General features: G+C 35.9%; 1 protein-coding gene across 5 annotated transcripts; it reads right to left on the bottom strand.

The window, feature by feature from the left end:
• Positions 1-297: 297 nt before the first annotated feature.
• Positions 298-27,260, bottom strand: abi1b (abl-interactor 1b). Of its 5 annotated transcripts, XR_007932842.1 has the most exons (12): positions 27,063-27,260; positions 18,962-19,129; positions 15,217-15,393; positions 11,493-11,507; positions 11,122-11,228; positions 10,776-10,916; positions 7,806-7,903; positions 6,195-6,407; positions 5,730-5,816; positions 5,007-5,192; positions 4,041-4,131; positions 2,165-2,314 (listed from the first exon to the last, which is right to left on the bottom strand). XR_007932842.1 is itself a non-coding variant. In XM_051913777.1 (11 exons), the coding sequence occupies exons 1-11, from the start codon at positions 27,216-27,218 to the stop codon at positions 2,139-2,141; spliced, it is 1,521 nt and encodes a 506-aa protein (XP_051769737.1). In that variant the 5' UTR covers positions 27,219-27,260; the 3' UTR covers positions 298-2,138. The 5 variants fall into 5 exon arrangements, 4 of the variants coding, with proteins under 4 accessions (XP_051769737.1, XP_051769728.1, XP_051769754.1 ...); XM_051913777.1 differs by lacking the exon at positions 4,041-4,131 and having other exon boundaries at positions 298-2,314; positions 6,195-6,404; XM_051913768.1 differs by lacking the exon at positions 4,041-4,131 and having other exon boundaries at positions 298-2,314; positions 27,063-27,259.
• Between the last annotated feature and the right edge of the window lie 412 nt (positions 27,261-27,672).

Here is a 27,672-nt window from a genome sequence, read left to right on the forward strand (position 1 = left end):
TCCCTTAAAGTACCTCTATTGAATTGGCTTAGTTCTAATCATAATTTACAGGAAAGTCAGAAAAAACTTGAGTATTGGTACCACTGGTTGAGAATCAGTGTGACATGATAGAAATGTATTTTCTTTTTTAGACCTATATCACCCTCTGCTGTCCATTTAGATGAATAGATTCCCTTACTGTATTGACTAAATCCTGCCATGGACTGGTGCTTAAAATGTGTAATTTTTGTGTTTGTGTTATATAAAAATCAAGTCAATACTTTTGTCAACCAGCCCCTAAACACATCTAACACAATGTTTTGCACAGGAGAGTGCTTTATTATAAAAAGAGATTGTACATAAAAAGAAAAACAGATTATATATACAAAACGATAATAGAGATTATATCATTTGCAGATATTCTGCAAAGGAACATTTAAATTACAGATCACTTGCACATCTTATGACAAGGCCTTGCAATGCTTAACATTAAGTGGTCATTGTTCAGACAGCTCTACGTGAGTTACATTCTCACAGATATTTCATTGGATTAAATAAATTAAAACACTGCTCGCCTTCAACAGTAGTTTGAGACGCTTCTAAAAACCAGAAACGAGAATCATCTTGATGTTTGTGCCATGCTAACAGTTATGAGCTCACATTCGTCAATACTATACACTAAACTTGATTTTTCCATCAAATCTATGGATTTTCGCCTAAATTCAGCAAAACTTCTGAACTGGTCAAAATAGAAAGACACAAATTCAGATTTGCATGGTCCCCCTACATATTATTTACAATGACAAAAAAAAAAAAAATTCTTCATGTAACAAATTTTAATCTGAGGGCAATGAGACTCGTTCAGCTAGTGAGCCAGTGTCGCCCGGTCAGTGCAACATAATCAAGTTCACAATACTTCAGCAGTTTAAAACAAAAACAATATCTAAGACCAGCTTGGCACAGTTAAAACTCACAGTTATATGGGTGAATCTCATGAAAACATGTCCAGGTCACAAAAGAAGAAGAAGAAGAAAATATATATATATTGCATAAAGGAAACAAAGCCTGTAGGACCATTAAGATTTTTTTTGCATTTAATATTGTATCGGAAAATTTACTTTTGAGTTTTTTTTTTTTTTTTTTAAATAATTCCCTTTACACTCAATAGTGATTATTATTACTGTAATGCATTTTTATTTTTAAATCAGCATAAATTAATGGCAGTACAATAAATGTATGAAATGTATGTATGCCAGAATGTATAAAAAAAATTAAATAATATATATATATTTTCACATTACAGTAATGAGAATGAGATTTTTTTTCATTATGGTAATAATAATAATAATTTGGGGAAAATGTGCTGAATTGTCATAAAAATAATATAATGCAAAAAAAGAAAAAATCTAAAACATAGGTATAATTATCTAGGAGCAAAATAGATTTTGTTATTATTTTTTTTATCTTGGGGTGAAATATATAACGTGGACATGTTCATATGAAGTTTTGTTTGATATGCAGAAGAATCTCTGCACATTACTGCATCTGTCTTTTCCCTTACAGTCATGAGGTAAAATTATAGAAAATTTGAGCAAATCCTGAAGGCGAAATGTAGGTAAAGACATAATTGTCATTTTTATATATATATATATTTTTTTGCCTAATTATTGTCCAGGCATAACAATATTCCAAAAATGACATTCAAACATTTCTTCCTCCTGTAAAGGAAGAGCTTGACAGTTTGGTTTAAAAAAAAAAAAAAAAAAAAAAAAAAGACAGGCAGGAGAGCGAGAGAGAGAAAAGTTTTCGGAAAAAACCAAAACAAACTAGCCCTAGCTGACACTTGGCAAATACAGATCTCAGTACAATGACAAAACACGCACAAAAACAAACACTAGCAACAGCCTACAGGCAACGTCTCACTTTAATATATGTACAAAATATATGAGGCAACCTAACCAGAAAGTAGTGAGACTTGTTTGTTTCTTTTCATATTCTTTGTAGAGGCAATACGAGCCCTGTCTCCTCAAACAGTGAGCATTGTAGATCCCTTCATACATTGGTGATTGGACAAAAACAAACATTCAGTCATATTCTAATGCACTTTGCAATGTTTGTAACTGATTGGCTGCATTGGATGCTGTCTCTGGGATTTAGTATTAGTCAGCGTAATGCATGATGGATTCAACGTAGTTGCCAGGAAACAGTCCGGTCACACCATTACACACGCCTTCGAACCAGCCATCATCATTTTTCTTGATGATGTAGATGATGGCGCCCTCCATGAAGGACAGCTCATCATCTTTGTCCTTTGTGTAGTCATAGATGGCCACCACTGAAAGAGGAGTAGACAGGGTTAGTATGATGTAACAGACAGTTGTATCTTAAAGGGTTAGTTCACCCAAAAATGAAATTTCTGTCATTAATTACTCACCCTCATGTCGTTCCAAACCCATAAGACCTTCGTTCATCTTCGGAACACAAATTAAGATATTTTGATGAAATCCGAGAGGTTTTTTTATCTTATTGAAAGCAATGAAATTTAAGCTAAGCTATTTACGTTGCAGAGCTTCAGTGTTTACGTCCGAACGCCAGCTCAGTATTGGCCGGCTCCTGTGTCAGCATCACACGCATGTGTCGTGCTCCTCATGTGACCAGAGCTGGCCAATGCTGAGCCGCCATTCGGACGTAAACACTGAAGCTGTGCAATGTAAATAGCTTAGCAGAATGACAGGGGAGAGACAAATTTGTTGAATAAACTCGTTAATTTTTTGTTTTTGCACACAAAATGTATTCTCGTCACTTCATAATATTAAGGTTGAACCACTGCAGTCACATGGACTATTTTAACGATTTTTTTACTACTTTTCTGGACCTTGAATGTGATTCGTTGCTTTCAATAGAAGATAAAAAAAACCTCTTTTGGATTTCATCAAAGTATCTTAATTTGTGTTCCGAAGATGAATGAAGGTCTTACAGGTTTGGAACGACATGATGTTGAGTAATTAATGACAGAATTTCATTTTTGGGTGAACTAACCCTTTAAACATTCTAAGGTGAGACATCAGGACACGCACACAGCTCAGTTAGCGAACATCAATTTATTATTTTTCTCCTCCTATACACATCTCTGTCTCTCTCTTTCTGAACTAGAGCGCCCTCTATTGTTACGTTGGGTTCCGTTTGGGTTGAACTTTTTTTCCTAAGCTGGAAGCCAGGGTAGACTGCCTGGACATTCCTGACTCTGCTGAAGGGATTGACAGCAGGTCTTCCTATGTTAACATTCAACTCTGGACGGGAAATCCTACCCGACCATGTTTTTGTTCCATTGACAACTTGCTGTGTTGGTTCTGGAAGAACTGCTCTGTTCCTTCTCAGTGTTCCCATCTCAGTTTCTACCTATGAACTGGGTGTTGATGCTTCTCCCTTGACCGTTCCAGTGTATTTGATGTCCTGATCCACACTTTCTGTCCAGGAATGATAACTGGTATATCTTTCGGTTTGTGTCTAGATCTGAATGTTTCCTGTCGTGTCTCTTTTAACATCCTGTCTTTCGTTATGAACACATTCAGTTCTGGCCATCTTGGCGTGAGAGATTTAGGTGGAACTGGAACTAATGACCTTATTCTCTTCCCCATCAGGAGTTCTGCAGGTGAGATCCCATGAGCTAATGGAGTTGATCTGTAGGCAGAAGAGCTCTCTGAGGGTCTTGATTTTTTCCTCAGCATTTGTTTTACTGTACGCACCGCTCGCTCCATCCATCCATCTGTCTATCTATCCACTTGTCTGTCTGTCTATCTATCTATCTATTAGGGCTGGGGAAAAAAAATTAGATTTCTCGATTTCAATCGATTCTCATTTTGAAGAACCGATATCGATTCTTGAATCTCAAGAATTGATCTTTCAGTTTATGCTCTTTTCAGTTGATTAATGAACAAAGCTTTGTAGCGACTCCAATCCAACAAATTGCAATAAGCTTGTGCGTTGTTACTTCTGATATGAAACAAAGTCTCAGCTTTCAAATTCGGTCAATTTTATTACGAAATTCAAACAATAAATACCGTTTTGGCGCTCTTTAATGTGCTGTAGCGCCTCAGTTCAAGCGAAGCGGCAGCGCAGAGCGCACGTGAACCGATCATCTGTTCCTCTTTACTAGTAGTTACAGCAGCAAATAAACATGAATGAACATCAGAAGGAATGTTGAAAGATACAGTACAACTTACTGAAATTAATCATGTCTCATGTAATCGCTCAATCAGTGTTTCAACCGCAGAAAAATTACAATAAAATAGCTTGTGAACAATGTCGTGTAACATCACATTTACCTCAGAAAAGCCATTCAATGACCATAAACTCAATAGTTAGCTAGAAAAATAACTCTAGAGAGGAGCATTTTGATAAATATATGCTCTAGATTACATATTCATTATATTTTTACCTGTTCTTCAATATTTAATGTTTGAATAAATACTTCATATTTTTATGACAGCCACCATTTAATGTTTATATTTAAAAAATTACAAAAAAACAAGTAGAAACATAATTGTCATTCAAAATGTATTACTATAACATTATTATAAAAATTTAAATCTATCTATCTATCTATCTATCTTTCTATCTTTCTTTCTATCTATCTATCTATCCATCCATCTGTTTGTCTGCCTACCCATCCATCTATTTGTTTGTCTCTCAATCCATCCATCGATCCATCCATCAATCCATCCATCCATTAGGAGTGGGGGAGAAATCGATTCTATCTATCTGCCTGTCTATCTATCTATCTGCCTGTCTATCTGTCTGTCTATCTATTCGTCTGTCTTTCCGTCTGCCTGGCTGCCAGTCAATCCATCCACATATATGTCTGTCTGTCTATCTGCATCCTGGTTATTGTCTCAATTGGAAAAGGCATTCCCAGTTCAAAACTCATACATTAAAAAGAATCAAAAATGAATTAAAATAAGAAATCATATGGTTGTTGCCTTTGAAGTAAATCTGAAAGTAAAAACTCTAAATGGAAACTCACTCACCCTTTTCTATATAGGATTTTGGGGCCCAGTGGGGGTCTCCATCAGCATAGGGGTCATTGTAGTGCACCAGAGCTGCATCTTCTTCATCATAATCCACAGGTGGAGGTGGAGGGGGCGGAGCTGCTTCCTCAAACATGGGCGTGTCCTCAGGTAGAGGAGGTGGGGGAGGAGATGGGCTGTCTGTTACTGGAGGACAAAGAAGGGAGGAAACCCTCACTATGACATCATCTATGACAAAATCTAGTTTTAAAGACAGAAACCTAATTTAGAGATACTTTATTGAAAATGGCACAGTATGCATTAAAGAAATCCATTTTTAATGCAATCGAATAATTCTCAAATACAACAAAATGGCAAGAAAAGTTTTTAATTTTTTATGATATTTTAACAAAATTGCTTCACTGCTTCTAATAAGAAATAATAATAAGAGATGCATAAACTGTAGAGATTGTGTGAAATGTATTTTTGAATAAATTAATAGATTGCCATTGGCCTTACATATAAGCAATAGTAATATAGAGTAAGTCACCTTCCAAAATAAAAACACTATATCATACAATTTTATTACATTTTAAATTATAACAATTAATATACCTATATGTTAATAAATACAAATATTTACATAAATATTACATTTTAGGTACAAAGAAAATTTATACACGGCAGGCTGCAGGTGAACAGAAACCATATTTGAAAGTCTATGCTAATGTGTGCATTACTCACTGTTCTCCTGAACTCTGGCTACAAAGCCAGTGAGGGGAATCTGGGGCGTCAGCTGCACCATGGGAGGAGGTGGTGGAGCGACAGACACTGGAGACACACGGAGCGCAGATACACACACATTCATACACATCCAGCCACACAGAAAGAGGATAACAGGCAAAAACAAGCCCAAAGAGTTATACATAGGCAGATAAACAGACAGAAGGTAAAAGCAATTGTGAGTTATTGTGACATGGAGAGATAAACAGCAGAAAAGCAGGCAGATCATGGGTTACTAGGTCTGCTAGTTGCTAGTAACCTCTTTTATTACTGAAAAGTGTTTGGTGCTGCTAGTGGTGAAGAAACAAAACACTCGAGCTTGATATTTGTTATCTAATGCAATAGCATCTAGGCATTTTAAAGTGAAACTTTAGTGTCCAAATAGGGGCCACTGAATAGCACTCCCAAGCATGGAACTGAACTCACTTGTGTTCTGGGGGTACGTGGGACCTCCGTTCAGGTGGGGTTGAGGCACAGAGAACTGGGAGGAGCTAGCAGGGGCGCGCCGGTAGGTGCCGGTAGCTGACACCATAGAGGCGGAAGAAGAAGTAGTGGAGGAATTGTGTCTGGAGATCTGCCGGGAGATTGTTCCGAACTGAGACATTGGGATTGGGCCCAAACCTGGACCTGGAGGGACTACTGCAGAGAGGACAGAGAAAAAGCACAGTCACACAAGGTAAGATCACTCAGTTAGGCGCTGGGTGGAAAGACCAAAATAATAGGGCTAGGTATTGAATAATTTTTGATTCATCAGCCTGCAATTTGATTCATTTCCACTCTTAATTTAATTTGATTCCATATTGATTCATTTGTATACAAATCAGGTACAGTACATCTCTCTCAACTGTAAACCATACAGTCAAAGTTGACAATTCTTATTTTTTATGGAATACTGCAATATGGCAGTATGTATTACAAATTATTTATCTGTGCATATCAATTCATGTGCCAATCTTTAATCAAATTAACTTCCCCTCCCTCTTGCAGCTCATCTCTTCTCTGATGACGTGTTTACTGGCGCTAGGGCGGGACAACCTGTCACTCACATGACATCACAGCAGTAGCAAACTACATGCATCCAATCAATTCCCCATGGACAAAATCAAGTCCCGCCCTACATTTTTTCTTGTTCGAGAAGCCGTTTTACTCGGATATATATCACAATAAGGAAATAATGACTCAACTTCCGTTTCATGCAGACTTGAAAGGATAAAAAAGCTTTTAAATCACACATACGGCAGTTTTGATAATAATAACCTTATAAATAATAACTTTTTAATTATATAATTGTTTCTATTCAAATTAGTTTTTTAAATATAAACATTTAAAGTGTCATAAAAATTGGTTTCATGACAGATTCAAGCATACATTAAATACTAAACACAATGTTAATTAAAAATATAATGAATATATAATTTTAAGTATTACAATATATAATTTAAAATGCTTTTCCCTAAAGTTCTTTTTTCTAGCTAACTATCAAGCTATAGACATTGAATGGCTATGTTATATGACATTGTTTTTACAAACTGTTTTATTGACGTATTTCTTGAAACACTGATTTAGTGATTACATAAGACAAGATTTCAGTAAGTTTTACTTCATCTTTCAGTTTACCTTCTGATGCTCATTTGTTTATTTTGTGCTCTAACTAGTAGTAAAGAGGAAAAGATGATCAGGTCACATGCACTCTGCTATGCTGCTTCATTTGAACGGCTACAGCGATCTGTCACGTCACATTAAAGATCATGAAAATGTATTTATTGTTTGAATTTTGTAGAATTTTAAAGCTGAGACTTTGTTTCATATCATAAATAAAGCGCACAGCTTATTGCAATTTTTTGGAAGGCACACTACAAATAATGTTTTGTAAAGCTTTGTTCATGCATCAACTAAAAAAACACCATAGATTAAAAGATTGATTCTGGGGACTTAAGAACAGATGTCAGTTAATCAAAATGAGAATTAAATAAGAAATCAGTATTTTCAACCCAGCCCTACAAAATTATATAATATGTGAAAAATGTCAATTGTCACCTGGTGCCATACTGGGAGGGGAGGGTGTTGGCACAGCCAGAGGGATTCCCATACTATTACTGCTGTTCTCCCGACCACCGCTGCCCCCACTACTGCCACTGAGACACACAGAGACAATCGGGTTACAAAGAGCTATTAAAGAAACAAGCATGTATTGTCATAAATTCTCAAAGTGGCATCCTTTATTGAGCCCATCCAAAAAGTCATTTATGACACCATCAAGACCTTATGTAACTTGAATATGGAGAATAAATGAGATAAATCAAAGGTTAAGAAACAGTTTACTGTTATTTCTAACCTTATTTACCTTCAGCTTTCCTCACTGAATAACAAGCCCACTGGGAAAGCAATGACAATGGTGAATCAAGTTTATGAGAAAGAGAAGAAGACTTCCAGATTCTTTATACTTGTACTTAAACCTTGCCATAGAATTAAAAAAAATGCCAATGAATTCATATAAATGAATGCCATAACTTCACTGATGCATCAGTTTTTTTGAGAGGAAAATAAAATAAAGATAAACATCATGAGAGAGCTTATAGATGTCTCGATTAAGTTATACCAACAAAAGTAATTTTTAAAGATTAGAAACATAGAAGCCCATTTTCTGGCTTTTATTTCTCATAATTGTCACTTTATATCTCACAATGTTACTTTATCTCACAAGTGAGACTTTATTTCTTGAAACTGAGATTTTATTTCTTGACAAGAATATTTTGTGTGCAAAAAACAAAAATATTGACTTTATTCAACAATTTTCTTTTCATGTCAGTCTCTTACGCTGTTCACGTTGTACACACAGTGCAGAGCTTCCGGGTTCTGCATCAGAACGCCATATCAGTATTGGCCAACGCTGTACACATGAGCAGCACGTCGCATACGTGTGATGCTGACCGAGCAGCAACCTTCCGGTCTCTCTCTTGGATCCAACACGGAAGTGACTTAAAGTGCAATTCATCGACTGGCCGCTAGAGACAGGCTCCAAAAGGGAGTCAATTCCATATACCCACCATGTTAAAATGCCCAACTTTACAGCAGAAAAAACATGTTTACAGCCAGGTACAAAAATTAGTTTTGGTCTATATAGCTAATTTTGCCCTTCATGACAACTGTGAGGAGGGTGAATTTTTTTATAACTCATCCGTTTAAATTATATTAAGCCTTAAATTTCTGCATAATTAAAGGTGTGGCCATTTGAGTGACAGGTGGATTGCCGCTGCTGTCACTACTAGCCGTTTGTCTGCCGTCACGTCACCTCAGCTAATTCCAGCTGCTGAACTTGGCATCTCTGTGTATGTCTGTGTACATGTGCACACATGCGGAAGATAAACAGAACACACGTTGTTGGATCGTCTTGGCATTGGCTAAAAGTTTTGTCTGTCAGATTTACTATGACAATGGCTGGAGAATATGCCTCTCAAGACACCACAAAATCCGACAGCACTGCTTGGATATTAAAACTAAAACTCCTGCAATATTTTGAAAAATATACTTTGGATATGGACTCATTTGTTTGTGAGAGTCTGATATATACGATCGTATACAGTTTTACAACATAAACGGTGCTTAGACTTCTTGAAGAGCGATGACGGAAAGCAGATTTTTCAGAAGAAATATGATGCAAACAATGGACAATATATCAATATTTCATAGATTTAATGCTTCTGTGGACAAAAAGTGCGGTTGGATGTTTTTCAATGGATGCTTATCATGGACATTTTACCCAAATGCGACGGATTGGATTCATCTTGCGATCGCCATTTCATTACAAAGGTATGAAGTCCCATTTTGATTTTGTGTGTTGTCATTTGCACACCCGACACAAATTACAATATTACTGTTGCTGGAGCATCTATATCATAAAACAGACACCGTAGATTGACAGTAAACCCTTAGAATGTTCAAATGATGTATAATTTGTTATCTTTATTAATATTTTAGATAGTGTCTAAGATAGATAGCTTCTTTAGCCTGAGCTAACTTGATCACGTTGAGCTAGGCGGGTGTGGTTTCAGCAACCAGGCAACTCAGCTCCACCCACGTCCCGCCTCTTTGCCCATTTTCTGATAGCCGGGAGTGACGCGTGGTGGCGCGCTGCCAAGATGGCGACGGCCGGCTCCGCCCACTTTGGCCTTCAAAATTGCTCTTCAGAATCCTAAGGGTGACGTCACGGACACTACGTCCATATTTTTTTACAGTCTATGAAGCAGGAGTCGGCCAATAATGAATCGGCGTTCTGATGTAGAACCCAGAAGCGCTGCACTGAGTCTACAACGTAAACAGCGTAGGAGACAGGGAAGAGACGAAATTGTTGAATAAAGTCATTATTTTTGTTTTGTTTTTTGGGCACAAAAGGTATTCTCATCGCTTCATAACATTAAGGTTGAACCACTGTAGTCACATGGACTATTTTAACAATGTCTTTACTACCTTTCTGAGCCTTGAAAGTAGTAATAACGTTACAGTCTATCAGAAAGCTTATGGATTTCATCAAAAATATCTTAATTTGTGTTCCGAAGATGAACAAAGGTCTTATGGGTTTGGAGCAACATGAGGGTGAGTAATTAATGACAGAAATTTAATTTTTAGGTGAACTAACCCTTTAATATATCACCATGAAACCCAGCATTCAATGTCCAGTACCCATTCACAAGTTTGGGGTCAGTAAGATCAGACAAATATGCTGATTTTCTGCTCAAGATACATTTCTTATTATTATCAATATTGAAATTTAATATTGAGTTGTGCTGCTTAATATTTTTGTGGAAACCGTGATACTTTTTCAGGACTCTTTGATAAATAGAAAGTTCAAAAGAACAGCATTTATTTTGTAACAATGCAAATGTCTTTACTGTCACTTTTGATCAATTTAATGCATCCTTGCTGAATAAAAGCATTATTTCTTCCAGCACAGTGTCTCAAACTCTTATAAGGCCTGCATTGTCTTGCGTATACTTGTGTGAGCTGTACCTGTGCGTTCTGGGTCTCTGATTGAGTGAGGCTGTGCGTCCCGGGCTGTTCTGGCTGCCCAGACGTGCTGGACTGGTCATGTAGTCATTAGGCACCACAGGAGGCTTGACTGGCTCGAGGGTCTTGTACGGTGTGTTTCGTCTGAGAAACACAAACACACATTTGTTAATAAAGATGCAAACTAAATGCAAAAAAAAAAATGGTGTTATTAGGTGTCAGACCCCTAACAAAATAACTGTGGCAATAATTAACAAAAATTACAGGAGACAGCACAACATATTTTATAACCTTCAAAGTACCATACAAAATAGCATAGACACATGAAAAGTGAAATATAGTGAATTACCCCAGGGTACCTCTCCCTGCCATGGGGGGGCTTGGGGGCTTCTGTGTGGGTGGGTTGGTCCTGGATAATGTTCCTCCACCTGCCCGAGCTGGCTGGTTATTCCCTTGCTGAAGACATTTGACAAGGACAACAACATTAAGACATCTTTCACAGTCATGATAATATCCGATTATTCAAAATTCTAATCAGTTTATCAAACATACAGCATGATGTAAACTACAATATGTATATTCTCATATCAGATTATGGAAATGAACTATAATGTCCATTACACCACATTATAAAAAAGTTTGATGGCTGGAAAAAAAAAGAACCAAGGCAAAGATGGTAGTGATACAGGACCCAGAAAGCACTGTGGGTTGTGTGCTTACCTTTGCTTTAAGCCACTAAGTGAAAGCATTGAGGAAGAGAGAAGATAATTAATGTTATTTAATTAGTTTAACTTAATGAAAAAGTGAGAGAGGAGAAGCGAAACAAAAGACCTTTGAATAAAGAACAAACAAAAACTGATCTAATTTGATACTGATCTAGAATCTAGAGAGACAGAGCAGAACAGTCAAAGCTGTTTACACAAAACAAATGAATGATAATCACATAAATGTCAGTCATAATTACCATCTAATCAGGCCCATTTACTCTATAAATATGAATAAAATTAAATGTTTTTTTTTCTAGCTTACATTGTATTTATTGTGTATAATTATCCCTAATGTTCTTTATTATAAAGTAATGTGACATAATTGCAAACATTGTGTCAGTAAATAGCTCATATGTGGATTTAATTTAATTTCAAAGTTAATTTAAAGTTCATACCTATAATCATAGCTCTACAGCAAATATGTAAACCATCTTTCAATACAAACTGCCTCAAATGCTTGTTAGCTTGCAGGTTTTTTTTTTTGGTATTTGATCCACATTCTTCTAGCTAGACTTAATATGAGTTGATATGTCATGGCATTAAAAAAAAAAGGAAAAAAAAAGATTCCACTCTTCTGAGAAAGATTTCCACAAGATGTTTCACAAGATGTGTCACAAGTGTTTCTTTGGGAATTTTTTCCCATTTATCCAGTAGGGCATTTGTGAGGTCAGGCACTGACGTTGGACGAGAAGAATCTCCGTTCCAGTTCATCCCAAAGGTTCGATGGGATTGAAATCAAGGCTCTGTACGTCCCAGTCAAGTTCTTCCACATCAAACTCTTCCAACCAATGTCTTTATGGACCTTACTTTGTCCACTGGGGCACAGTCATGCTGGAATAAAAAAAAGGGCCTCCCACTGGAAGCATAGCATTGTCCAAAATGTCTTGTTATGCTGCAGTATTAGGTTTTCCCTTCACTGGAAGTAAGGGACCTATAGTCCAAACCGCTATAGGTGCCGATATTAATGCCATTGGAAGTTTGGAACTCTTCAGCTATGGAATTAGGAGAGCGTTGGCATCTTTTACGCACCATGGACCTTAGGACTCGGTAACCCTGCTCTGTGACTTTACGTGGTCTTCTGCTTTGTTGCTGACTTGCTGTTGTTCCTTAACGCTTTCACTTACTAATTATAGTTATATTGACTTTGGAATATCTAGCAGGAAAGAAACTTCATGACGAAGAAACTGACATTGCAAAGGTGGCATCCTATCACAGTACCATGCTTGAATTCACTGAGCTCTTCAGAACATCACTTTTTTTCCCCACAAATGTTTGTAAATGCAGACTGCATGGCTAGATGCTTGATTTTATACACCTGTGGCAATGGGTCTGACTGAAACAACTGAATTCAATAATTAAAGGGTTAGTTCACCCAAAAATGAAAATCCTGTCATCAATTACTCACCCTCATGTCATTCCACACCAGTAAGACCTTCGTTCATCTCCGGAACACAAATTAAGATATTTTTTATAAAATCTGGTAGCTCAGTGAGGCCTGCATTGCCATTAAGATAATTTCAATGCCCAGAAAGCTACTAAAGACATATTTAAAACAGTTCATGTGAGTACAGTGATTCAAACTTAATATTATAAAGCGACAAGAATACTTTTTGTGCGCCAAAAAAAAAAAAAAAGAAATTAAACAATATCTAGTGATGGGTGATTTCAAAACACTGCTTCATGAAGCTTCGAAGCTTTACGAATCTTTTGTTTCAAACCAGTGGTTCGGAGCGCATATCAAACTGCCAAAGTCACGTGAACTAATGAAATTTCGAAACACTCATGATGTAACGAAGCCTCGTTTACTGAAATCATGTGATTTTGGCATTCCAAACCACTAATTCGAAACAAAAGATTCGTAAAGCTTCGGAGCTTCATGAAGCAGTGTTTTGAAATCTCCCTTCACTAGATATTGTTGAATAAAGTCGTTTTTGGCACACAAAAAGTATTCTCGTCGCTTTATAATATTAAGGTTGAACCACTGTAGTCACATGAACTGTTTTAAATATGTTTTTAGTATCTTTCTGGGCATTGAAAAAGGAAATGATCTTGCTGGCAATGCAGGCCTCACTGAGCCATTGGATTTTATCAAAAATATCCTAATTTGTGTTCTGAAGATGAATGAAGGTCTTACAGGTGTGGAATGACATGAGGGTGATTAATTAATGACTGAAATTTCATTTTTTGGTGAACTAATCCTTATTAGTTAATCCTTAGTAATCCTTAGTATGTGTGTGTATCACTTAAACAGATCTATATAGTTTACATATATTTAAAAAAGTACCATGTCATTACCAGTGATTCCATTACTGTTCCCATTGAATTCAGAATAAATTAAGAATTTTTAACTTGAGAAATACTTGGCTACATGCCAATATGTTTTAATAATTAGTTAATATTTCCAAGTTGTAAATAAAGTATTATGTTGATTAACATATTACATTTTGATGTGGTATTGAACTTGATATAGATAACTGTAAAAATTTACTGCTACTCATTTTGAATTTTGAAATTTTGGCATTATGACAATTCGACATCCACCAATTATGATAATCGCAACATGAAGTTCTGACTGATGAAGAGGAGAGACGTATGTCCTCTGGGCATGTCAGTCAGGGGTGACTGACACAGAGAGATCAACATTTGATGAGTTAAGTGTCCTAATTACAGAGGCAGTATGAGGGCAGCCTGCAGGGCATTTACTCAGCCGAGGGGGGAAAAGGCCAGCGCACATCAGCACCAAACTAATGAAGCATTTAAAACAGGTTTTGAGGTGAGCTGCAGGCACATGGCTTCAGGATCTGGCTCAATTATATATATATATAGGGAATAAAAAGACTGAACAATGAGTGAATAATGTTGACACTGTGTCATAACAACACACCATCCAGACCAATCATGGCATCATCCCATAAAAGCCATAAAAGACACATAAAGGTCAAAGCAAAAATGCTAAGACATCTTTCTTAATTACATCCCAGTTCAGATAGCGACAATCTAATGTGATAACATCGGTACGGGGGTTCAGAGAGCAAACTGATGTCATTATAACAGCTCAGAGCTGACACTGATGGACATGAATAATTTAATAACATGAATATAGTGAGGGAAACCCGAGAGGGGTCACACACACACACACACACACTTTAGACCATGAAGGATCAATTTCTTTATCAGTTTGTTGATTCTTCCTTTTGAATACTGTTATCTAAAGCAGTCAGATGTGGGGGTTTTTGCACATTTTTTTATGCATTTTATCAAGGAAAAGTCATTTAAATACTGATCCAGTCATAGTTCTAGACTGTTTAAACTACACTTAATCTGAAATTAAACAGTAACATGATAGAAATCACATCTCTTATTTTATTGTAAACTAACAGTGATGTTTTATTCAAACATCAGATTCTTAAGCCATATAGCCTATTCTGTATGCTTAAACTCTTTGTACCTGAGAAGCATTTGTAATAGTCATGTCCTTTTAAGTTCTTGTTTTTTATCCTTAGTTTATTAAAAAAAGTCATATTATTGGGTCTCTAAATGAAAATACAGCTATGCTAATAAGTCAGTAATACTTCTGGATGCAAGTCTTGATTTCAAAATCTCTAAACCTAAGTATGTACAGTAGTAATAATGATGCTTGCTATAGCAAACATCCAAAAACGTTAGGACTAACTTACTTTTACACCGTGACCCACATCATCCAACAGGGTGTAATCTATGGGCTTCCTGATGTAGCGCACGGGTCGCTCCATGTTCCCGGGGGCGATGATCTTGTGGGTGCGAGAGGTGTTTTTGTTAGTGGTGAGGATCCCAATCTCTCGTCTGGCAACTTTCTCTTTATGAATGTCCACAGTCTAAATGAAAAAATAGGGATTTGTTGTGAGCAATCACAGCCTTCATGTATATATTTCTTAAAAAATTAGGTGTCTGAATACTGACGAAACGTGACCTCATTAATATTCGTAGGCATTTCTATATGTAAATTGAGGTTCTTGCACACATACATTTGGATAGGATGGATATATTGAATGCTATTAAACATCTGTAATGAAGTATGTATTAACAAAAATTTAACATCTATTAACCAAAACAGAGGATTCATATAAATCTCTAAAGTTGTCCATAAGTAAAATGATTTACATTTTAGAACATGTCCAAATGTTTATTATTTTAAATTTGTCTATTCAAATTTATGAATGTCTAAGTGCCAGATTTACTAAACAGGGCAAATTAGCGTGAGAGTGCAATTCCAAAACAGTGCCAATGGGAGTGGAAAGCTCTGCGCATGAAACTGACGATGCACAAATTAAAGAAATGCAGACACAGCTGGATCATTTCCATAATGACCAAGGCAATCTACCAAGAGCAGCGCAAATTAGCATCTGGTTTAAGACATGCTTTTTTGGGGAAGTAAACACCAGTAAATTGACGAGCGCAAACCTTAGTAAATCATCTTGCGTTATTCATTTAAATACTCTCTTCCCATAAATTTTGCATCTGAACTTCTACAAAATGCATATGCAATAAGGTCAGCCGCAAAAAAAACTGTCCATGTCTTTTCAGCTCTATTTTTTTCACTGCATGTCTTTAGTAAATCCTGACAGTAGTTTTTTAATGCCAAAAGAGGGTTTGCGCTGGTGCAAGCCGTTTTCAACATTGATAAGAAATGTTTCTTAAGAACCATATCAGAATGATTTCTGAAGGATCATGTGACACTGAATACTAAAGTAATGGTAAAAATTGTAATAATATTTTACAATATTAATGTATTTTTGATCAAATAAATGCAGGCTTGGTGAACATAAGAGGGTTCTTTCAAAAACATTACATATAGATTTTACAGTGTTCCTACACATTTTCAATTTCAAAATTTCATACTTTTCCAGACTCAAATTTCCAAACCTCTCCTATTTAACATAAACGGTTCATTATACAGCATTATATCTGGTATATAGTACAATTATCCGTAAATATTTTCTCAGGAACTTTCCCATTGGTTTTCTCAAAGTGATAACGTGCTTACATGATGAGAAGAAACCTTAAACGTTTCATAACTTGGGCTGAAACGATCAGTTGACATTATCGACAATGTGGGCAATAAAAAATTGTGGACAAATATTTTTGTTTTGTCAAATATTCATTTGAACTCATATGACCTATTTTTAGGGCCTGCAATAACACAGTTTGACCAGTGGGGTGCTGTAACGCAACTGTAATGCAATAATCGATCAAACATACTGATTAATCAGTGAAATAATCGTCGATTAGTCAATTAACTGTTCTAAAAATCATTAGATTAATCGCTTATCAAAATAATAGTTTTTTGCAGCTCTATTTATAACCTGCACATATTCACTTCTAACACATCAGTAATGTGTTGCTGGTTTGAGTGATTAGTGAAGTTAAAAAGAGACTGGCTTACAGTAAAGACAAAACAGTTTTGCATAATGAATGTGCACCTTGAATTCATTCAGTTGTGTTTGAGAATCACTAAACTTTTGCCATAAAATCACTCTGCTTGTTTGATAGATTTATTTTTAGAAATTCTTAATTCTTTATTTCATAAAACTGAATAGGGAAAATAGTCTGGAAACACAAATATTTTTCCATACTCCGTTTTCCTTTTTACGTACTTTAAATACTAAAATCAAATTCCATACTTTTCCAGACTTTTCCAAAATGTGTAGGAACCCTGATTTTTATATATATATATATATATATATATATATATATATATAACAATTTGTTGTACAACACACAGTCTAATTTTCACACTTTTTTGTGGGGCTCTGAATTCTCATTGACTATTTAAATATTTTTTGATTCAGAATCTAATATTCTGGAACAAACAATTTCTCACTGGATCAAATTATATCAGTATTATATTGACACAGGCATTATATGTCTGAAGTGGTTTGTTGGGCTCAGAAGTACTTCTAGCACTATGTTTTTTTATTTTCTTGTAGCTCAAGAACTACATTTTAAAGTAGTTTCTTCTGAGAAGGACACTTTCATGGTTTTGGGTGAATTGTCTCTGTAACTGATCAAGCTGCCAATCAAGCCACAGACACAACAGCTCTTACACCAGTCAGTCAGTCCACTTGTACCAATGATGGACACCAATGATGGGATTCAAGCAGAATTTGCCATTTTTTTTACGTAATTTGCCTGCCATTTCTGTCTATCTTTCTTAGAGACAAGTGGTGGCAAACCAGTTTGCAGAAGCCTTTTAACTTCAGTAGAAGGCAAATCATTAGATCTAGTTTCCATTAAGGCTCTGGAAATCTACTCTAGCAGATAATGGGGGAACAGGATCTCTTATTACCCTCAATAAATACACCCAATCTTCCACTTTGGATGGAAAAAAAAAAATCACTCTGACATTGTGTTCAAATGGTGATGCATCTACAGAGAGAACTAAAAGTGTCAGAGATGCTCTTTACAAATCATGACTTACAATAAAACTAGGCTCACATTGGACATGACTGAACTCAGGCTCTAATTATTACGGCATGTCAAGCATTACAATTATTTAATTTCCAACATATTCAATGTAGTTAATCACCATCTGCATAATCCATAGTCTAGTCCATGTAAATCTAATTATTTATGCATAAGTGATGGCAGTCAGGAACAGCAGAGCATGTGAGGTCAACTGGAGATTTAAGAGCATTTTTGCATTTGGTGCTTCTTTCAAATTCAACACGCAAATATGACTCATGGAAAATAATAGCTAGGGTCTAAAATTAACTTTTTGTCGCATTCAATGGCAGGTAAATCGATAAAATTTAAGTCAAGTCAAATTAATTTGTACAATACGCATTGTTTCAAAGCAGCTTTACAGAAGGTTGTACTGTTATGTCAAACATTTTTCTGTTAATTTTATGCCAATAGGTTGTCGTAAGCAAGAGTAAACACTTCTAAGAAAGCATCAATTAAGATACGATCAATTGTCTTAAGTGAAAATTAGCTGGGTAGCAAACAGTCTGATGTCCTAATTTTTTTTTTAACCATTATTGTATTTTTATTTATTTATTTATTTTACCACAACTAATAGGAATTAATAGGAACAACTAATTAAGGAATTAATTAATGAATGACAATTTATTTATTTGCAGATTTGCAGTATATAAACATTATATAAATTGTGTGACTTAGAGAACAATGTTCAATCCAGGATATTGGTAAAAAAGTATATGATTTTGTCCCTATATTTTTGTGTCTTTTTAAAATTAAGTTCTGGATTCACAACAATAAAAGAAATCCAGATGCAAAATTTTTCACTGTGATAAAAGTAGTCAGAAGATAGTCAAAAGATTTTTGGGGGGTTCATGATCCACCAGTTGAGAACCACTGAATCAAAGCATGCTGGGTAAGGAACACCTGGTTGTTTTTGTTGGTGTTGTAGTGCCCAGCGCTGACCTGAGAGATATGGTTGATGGAGGACTCCATCCTGCGCAGCTGTGAAGCCTGGATATCCAACAGCTGCAGCACATTGTTGGCTAAGGCATTGATCTGATAGGCCACGCTCGCCAGGGACTGGGTGGTGTAGGCTTTGGTCTCCTCCAGGGCTTTCCTCTTGTCTTGTGCCTAAACAAAGATAAAAAATAAAAAAGAGATTCCACAAGTCTTAAAGGGATAGTTCACACAAAAATGAAAATTCAGTCATCATTTACTCACCCTAATGTTGTTCCAACCCTTATAGACCTTTTATTTTTTCTGCAGAACACAAAAGTAGATATTTTGAAGAATGTTGGTAATCAAACCGTTTTTGTCACCACTGATGTTTCTCAAAATATCTTCTTTTATGTTCCACAAAAGAAAGCTTGTAAAATATATAGTTTCAACCAAATCATGCACAAAAGATTTTCCAAAGCATCTCACACTACTAAAGCTGTTGTGCCTCTGTAAATGATAATGTAAAGCATCTTGGAATTCCTAATGGACTGCAGAGGAAATATCACATCAAATCAAATCATGTGGAAAAAGACATTGGGAGGCTGCCCATTGAAAGCTTGTGATTCAAAGCGCGAAAAAGAGAAGAGATTGGTCAGTAACTGTTACATACACTAACGTACATGGAAGAATGCGTGTGTACATGTGGTTAGCCAGTTTTTATGTCTTAGATTCCATTGGACGAACAGCTTGTCACTCTTCATTAGGGAAGATGACATCCCGGTTCACGCTGCCAATCACCTTGCACCATTCCTGTTTAAATACCCGTAAAGTGTCAGCAGTTATTTGCTTGTTTTTCTGTTTGTTGTTGCCATGCCCATACACCCCTTGTTAGCTTGAGTTTGTGTTCTTGTTTATTGCAGTTGCTAGAGTTATTGTATATGTGTGTACTGTGTACTGTACTTGACGTTCGTTGAACGTTCTATGTTAGTATTGTAGATGTAGAGTGTACAGTTTTGACCAACCTGCATTTGTTCTGCCTCTTCTCTCAAGTCTTGTCTGTTGTAATTTATGTGTATGGCTGGGAAGGAGTAAGTATAGGTAAGTCGTGCGACATACACTGCATCACATAGGAACGTCCAACTGTATTAGACGCACTTTAGAAGAGAGTGCCACCACCTCATGTATTTTGTTTATTTGGATAGTTAGAGTAGCTTAGTTAGGACGTTTTACAGACTTTTCTTTTCTACATTTTATTTTGACAGTTAGTTTAGTTTTTGATAAAACTAGTTAAAGGTGTTTTGTTCTATTTATTTCTTTTGTTTGGAGCCTCTCAGGCTCGCCTTCCCACCTTAGTTTGTTAGCTGTATTAGTCTTATTTGTTCCTTGTAAATACAGTGAATATTGATTTTTCACCTTTTCACGTTGCATTGGGAATAATAAACCTTTCAAATTGAATCATGTCTACCATCTTTTACAGCCATATCTCCATTTTGAGACACACACACACACACTTCTTTTTAATGTTGTATCCCTGTTTACCCCTAACCAATATTTCCCAACATTTAAGGGATGTAACAGTAACATACTGGATGCAGAAATCACTTTATCACTACTGTGCCTTTAAATACAGTTACCCATAAAACAATCCAAAACTGTCAGTTTGAACCTCACAAAGGACACCCATGAACTTCACCATTGAGCCCAAGTACACGAAAAGAAATTAATACTTTTTTCAGCTTTTTTTCACATTAAATTGTTTAAAAAGAGGCAGTAAAGACATTTGTGATGTTACAAATGATTTCTACTACAAATAAATGCTGTTCTTTTGAACTTTCTATTCATCAAAGAATCTGATTGATCACGGTTTCCACAAAAATACTAAGCAGCACAACTGTTTTCAACATTGATAACAGGAAGAAATTGAGCAGCAAAACAGCATATTAGAATGATTTCTGAATGATCATGTGACACTGGAAACCAAAGTAATTCAGCTTTGCCATCACTAATCTACTAATTAAAAAATGTGGTCAGTTAAACCTGGTTATTACACGGCTCTGTGAAATAACTGATTCTGATTGTGCTGCAGCATCCCGGCCCACATCCAAGTGTGACGAGAAGCTACGCCCATGTCGTCCTGCAGCCAATTCTTAACATTTTATTGGTCATGTCAATCACAGTACTGATTGCCTACACCAAACACTGATGCCTAAACTTCACTTTTTACGACAGACCACACTGAAATCCACTCAAAACCTACCCTTAAGCTATAAAAAACCCTTTTAATCTGTTACCTACATATTGAAACCCACCTAAAACACCTAAAATCCCTTTCAATCGGAAACTCTACATACAACAAACTGGGTTTCCGAGGCGGAACAGGGATGGAGAATCACAAGGTGATGTATTGGGCATGGGTGTGGCTTGTGAAGTCACATATGGATGTGGGTGGGATTGGATGTCCACCGCAGGATGCAGCAAGCCCTACTTCAAGAGGTATGTTTTTATTTTCCGATAACAACCAGTAAAAACACAGACTCATTTAGGTAACTGATGTCAGCCCTATATGCTTGCTAGGAACGGTTTTTCGTCATGGAAGTTTTACGCTTGGTGAGCTAATAAAATATTAAAACTTGAATCATTATTTTGTGTTCAATTATTTAATTATGTCATACGGGTATCGCAGACTCGCTCTTGTTTCATACAAACGTAGCTGCTGCCATTTTGCAACAATTGTTTTCTACACTGTAATGGATTGTAAGATAACAAACAGGTGATATTTTAAAACAGTTTAATTTCAAATCAATATCTCTTAATATCCCCATAAATATTTATGTGGCGAAATGCCTTGTAATAAGTGATATTACTGTACCGTATACAAGGATGAAAATTTCTTTCATTTATTACTCACCCTCATGTCGTTTCACACCCGTAAGACCTTCATTCATCTTTGTAAAATAAATTAAGATATTTTTGATGAAATCCGAGAAGTTTCTGATCCCCAAGAGAAATAACGTAATTACCACATTCAAGGTCCAGAAAAGTAGTAAAGACATCGTTAAAATAGTCCATGTGACTACAATGGTTCAACCTTAATGTTGTGAAGCGACGAGAATACTTTTTGTGCACAAAAACAAAACAAAAATAATTATTCAACAATTTCATCTCTCCCCTGTCGGTCTCCTATGCTGTTCACGGTGTATAGACAGTGCAGCGCTTCCAGGTTTTATGTCAGAACGCCGGCTCAGTATTGGCCGGCTACTGAGTCGGCATTCTAACGTAGAACCTGGAAACGCTGCTAATTACGTTGCTTTCTCTTGGGGATCAGAAACCTCTCGGATTTCATCAAAAATATCTTAATTTGTTTTCCAAAGATGAACGAAGGTCTTATGGGTTTGGAACGACACGAGGGTGTCTGTCTAGTTTAAATTTGCCGCTTGCTAGCAATTGCTTTCTTCGCAGAAGCTACAAGACCTCATTAAATATTTCAACTCAAGTCAGTATTTCGTGTGTAATTATTTACTTATGTGGCAAGTAGCCGTATAATAAGCGGGATAATGTACATCCAGCTGGTTGTTATCGCATCATGTCTTGCATCACCCTAATAACTCATAAGTTATTATTGATGAAAGCCAAACATGGTAATCAGGACCCCAGTGTGAAGTGATCATGACTACTTAAATAAATGGCCAAGATATATTGATTGGAGTTCATTTTGTGGAAAGAAAGAAACTGCAGAGATACAAAAGATATGAGATAGATGGTCAAATATATAATTTAGCAGTCATTTTACAAAAATATTTGACGACAGAATGCTGTGAATGACTCTCTTAAATACTTCTAATTGGTCATGAAATAAAGCAGGTTATTCTGTAAACTAATCTGACAAATGATTCTGAAAAAAATCTGATGAAATCAACAGGCAACAAATAACTTTGGTTAAACTATATTCAGACAAGAGCCTGATGCAACTGAGACAGCATCTTAGTGATAATCCATATCCTGTAATATTTGAAATTCAAAACATTTCACATATTAAACAATTTCCTGTTTTATCAATGACATATTAGATAGCTTAGCATGACGAACATAAACAAAAATTAAAACTAAACACTTTTAAAACCATTAAAAGCAAATAAACATATGGAAATAACATTTTGAGTAGTTTTTAGCACATTTCTAAGTGGTTTCTGGATGTTGTGGGTGGATGTTTATTGGTTCATGTCAAAAGAGCCCATCTTCTAGTCTCTATAAAATTCTGGTCCATAAATATTGTTCACTTCACTCTTTTAATGTAAATGTAGGGGCTTGTTTCAAGCCCAAACCTCAAATATGAGAAATAGCAAGCAGCACTTTGCAGCATAATTACCAAACCGTCTTGAATCCAGCAATTATAAATAGCAATGCACTCTTTGCACTCCATGGACTTAAACTAAAAATGTAAGGGAAATAGCTTTCGGGATACTAATATAGATTTCATCTCAGAATACTATTACATGAATAGCTGACTTGTATATACATGAACACCATAGCTGACTTTAAATTATACTGTTAAAGTCGGCATGAAACAGAAGCTGCAACCGTCTTCCCTATTGAGACGTATATCCGAGTGAAACAGCTTCTTAAACAAGAAAAAAATGTAGGGCGGGACTTGATTTTTTCCATGGGGAATTGATTGGATGGATGTGGTTTGCTATTTCTGTGATGTCATGTGAGTGACAGGTTGTCCCGCCCTCATACCAGTAAACACGTCATCAGAGAAGAGATGTGATGCCACTGCAAGAGGAAGGGTACGTTGTTTTGATTAAAGATTACAAGGGCACATGAATTTAAAACAAAAATGATGTGCATGGATAATTAATTTATAATACTGAAATATTCCATAAAAATACAAGAACTGTCCATTTTGATTTCATGGTGACTTTAACAATTAGACTGCGACAAGCATGCGCCACTGACCCCAGGTCTGTTTCAAACGCCACCTGTTACAACACGTCAGTACTTCTCAGCTGTTCTATAAGACCATGTGTCTGTCGCCACAGGGGGATACAGATGAATGACCCATGAATGTCCTGTCTGTGGTTTTCCACTATGTCCTACTAGACTGTTGGCCAACAGCTTTAAAAACAATGAATACTTATGACATCTCGTTTTAGATGGTGCAAGACATTAATGTTTTTAATAATTAACATGATCATCTGATCATTTCTTAAGATTATCAGGAACTGCTTGTCTTTCACATGTTATGTCTAAAATGTCATATAAAGTCTAGACTATGATTTCTATTAACATTACTAAATGAACACTAACATTTAAAAGTTTGGGGTTGGTAAATCAGTTTTAGTGTTTTTGAAAGAAGTCCCTTAAGCTCACCAAGGCTGCATATATTTGATTAAAAATACAGTACAAAGTAATATTATAAAGTCATTACTACAGTCTTCAGTGTCACATGATCCTTCAGAAATCATAATATGCTGATTTGCTGCTTAAGAAACATTTCTTATTGTTGAAAACATCCCTAAATTTCTTTCTAAAGAAAAACCCAAACTTTAGAATGGTAATGTACTTATTCTTTGTCACACCCAAATGAATACATTACTAATTCATGATTCACTCTACATGACACATTCTGGATTTCATTCACAAATGGTTTTGATACTGATTTAAAGGGCATGGTGCAAGTCATTGTAAGACATGACTAACTTCTGTCCAGTGCCAAAGAGCCCTGCTTTGGACCTCTTCTCGCATATGATACACCCACTAAAGCCGCAAGAGAAACGTCTTTGAGTCATTTAGTCCTCTTATGAGTCCTCTGTGAATATTTGAGAATGTATCATTGCTAAACCAACTCACATGAGAGTTCAAAGACAGTGGCTCCCCACTAAATATGCAAAACATATAATTCCCAAATTCTTTGTCTCATATGGCTTGTATCTTTCTAAATGTATTTTTACAAAGTCTTCATAGTCAGAATGTACCAACATATAACCGTACTGTGAGACTGCAAAAACTCCTCACATTAGGGGTGTAACAATACATTGATAACATGGATTGATGCGTCAATCAAATAACTATCCATATGATGTATTGGTGCAACATGTAAAAAAGAAATAAATTTATTTAACATGCATTTTTCTAAAGAAAAGTAGTTTTTTCAACAACTTGAGCACCTCATTTTGTTGTGTATGTCTTGAAAGTCTTAACGGGGATCCTACATTTGCAAATTTTAAAGAAAGCACAAAGACTGTAAGACTTCTCGACTGTTGTCATTGCATCTCATTGCATTATCCAGTAATGAGCTGATAATCATTACTGATATTCTTGATTTTTTTTTATTTTATATTATTTAAAAAAAATAAAGTGTATATTTCATTGTGGATGTCTATAGAATACTGGATTTTCAGAGAGTTCAATTAAACAATCCTGTTATATTTTGGATATACAATAATGTTTGATATATCATGTCAGATTTACATCCGATTTAAAACTTTTTCATTAAATAAATTATCAAAATATATTTATATTCCTAATAAATCCAAATATCAGACCAAATATTCCCCAAAACAATGTCACATTTATCATTTTGACAAAGAGTAGGTACAGAGCTGTGAAACCTTATAAAAAGACATATTTTTAAAATAATACTCTTCCTCCTGTCAAAACATTAGTAATGTTTCTTAAAAAAAAATAGGCCTAGATGTTTATATTATTTTTCCTAAGTTTAATATATATTTTGAGTTCTAATGATCTGAGAACAGCTGGCTTTATGATGGGAAAAAACAGATGAAAATCAAATCAAATCAAATGGTACATCTGCGTCAAGAACATCCCACCGAGAGGTAATGTTGTCTCTCAAAAACCTGTTTTGTATTACTAGCTTTTACAAAATCACAGCATATTATTAACTTCAGGGATGATCTTTCACATTATGTAGAGTATTGAAGGTAAAACAAATAAATACTAAATAAATTTAGGTTTATATCTCACTGAACACATTGATCCTCATCATCCTCCTTTTGGCGAATGTACAATAATATATGGACCTGTGATTTATATGTATGAAATCATACATATAAATTAGTCTATTCTTTCATTCTTATTCTTCTCATTATAATTGCATTATGTCAATATGTATCACACACATGCCCTAATAACATTATTCCTATCTTTTACAAAATATATCCATCATAACAAGTTTCTTATATATATTCTCAAAGGCTATCTTACAACATTTGGACATTTCCAACAGGCTCTGTGCTTTATTGTAGGTGTGTGAGTGAAAAGGCTTCAGTGAGAGACACATTAACACAGGTGTGTCAGCAATAACTTATTCACACCATCACCGACATTTCGCGTCTAGGCGTCTCGCCATTCCACTTCAGGCAATACACATTTGCAACACACACACACACACACACACACACACATATAAAAAAGATATTCACTGCATGTATTTAAAAAACCACGGAGGTGAAACACTTTTATTTCACGTTCCACTGGCATATATTATACCGCTGCCAAAACGTGGATGAAGTTCAATAGCGTTTAGGGATAGAAATAACATCGAATATCTGGGCTTTCATCACCCATGGGGCTTGACACCCGTCTGGACCTCGAAACAAACTAAACAGCAGAATTCTGCAAATGAAACATTGGAACGTTTAGAGCATGACGTATTAGTTCGAAAAATGACGTATTGGCTTCAAACACATTTGCAGTCGATACATTGACGCTGCCTGACCTGCAATAAGCTTTTAGATATCATAAAACTAGATTGGTTTCTAACAATCTGTTGGGCGATATTTTGACCATTAAACTATTATATCTTTATTTTAAAGCTCATCTGTCTCCATCCATCGTAGAGAAAGCGGCACGTCTCTGACACACCCTCCGAAAGTGAATTCGTGCATTGTGTCCATCAGGCTCAAACAACGCAAATATCATCCAAATAAAAACGCTCAGCATTCAGATTAAATGAACTGATCGCGCGTATTATGCCTCAATGCGCCCTCATAACCATTAGATGAGGATCCTCTGTAATGCTACAAATGCAGTGCTCGCATTTCAATCACATCCACACTGATTCAGACAATACATGAAAGGGAAGGGTAATTTTTCCAATCCATACCTGCACATAATTGTTCTCGCAATATTCCGCAACCCTTGAAAGGTTCTGGTAGCTCTCCACAAGGGCTCTTTTTCCAGCCGGAATTTCTTCCTCTAACAACATTTGTAGCTCTGCCATCTTACATCCCTCTGCATTACTCTTCTCCCCCTCTTTCATTGAAACCAGCGGAGCTTCACTCTCCGACAGGAGGTCCCTCGCCTGGCATTGTGGGATTCCCGTTGGCTCCTCTTTTTCAGCAGGACGACAATTCTCAACGCAGCGCTTTACGCACTGTTCTGTGATTGGGTGACTCGCTCTGAGAATTGGTTCTGGACCAATGGGAGAGGAGTACGTTTTTCTCAGCGGTGCGAAACGGAACAGCGTTCTGAACAGTCTGTGATTATTGACGAACAGCAGATTTTTGCAGTGAAGACTAAATAATGCGTTTTTGTCCACTGTAGTGGGCATTCTTTTTAGTTAACATTTAAGCACCTAAGACTTTATGTGCTATTGTTTTAAGCTCTGATGTATGTTAAAGAGATCATCATGAGCTTTTCAGTGAACCACATGTCTAACGGCTGTGATAATAATATTAAAATGATACAATACTGCTATACTGTGGTAATAATGA

Source organism: Ctenopharyngodon idella, chromosome 2, assembly GCF_019924925.1.
Source record: "Ctenopharyngodon idella isolate HZGC_01 chromosome 2, HZGC01, whole genome shotgun sequence".
In the NCBI taxonomy this organism is placed as follows: domain Eukaryota; kingdom Metazoa; phylum Chordata; class Actinopteri; order Cypriniformes; family Xenocyprididae; genus Ctenopharyngodon; species Ctenopharyngodon idella.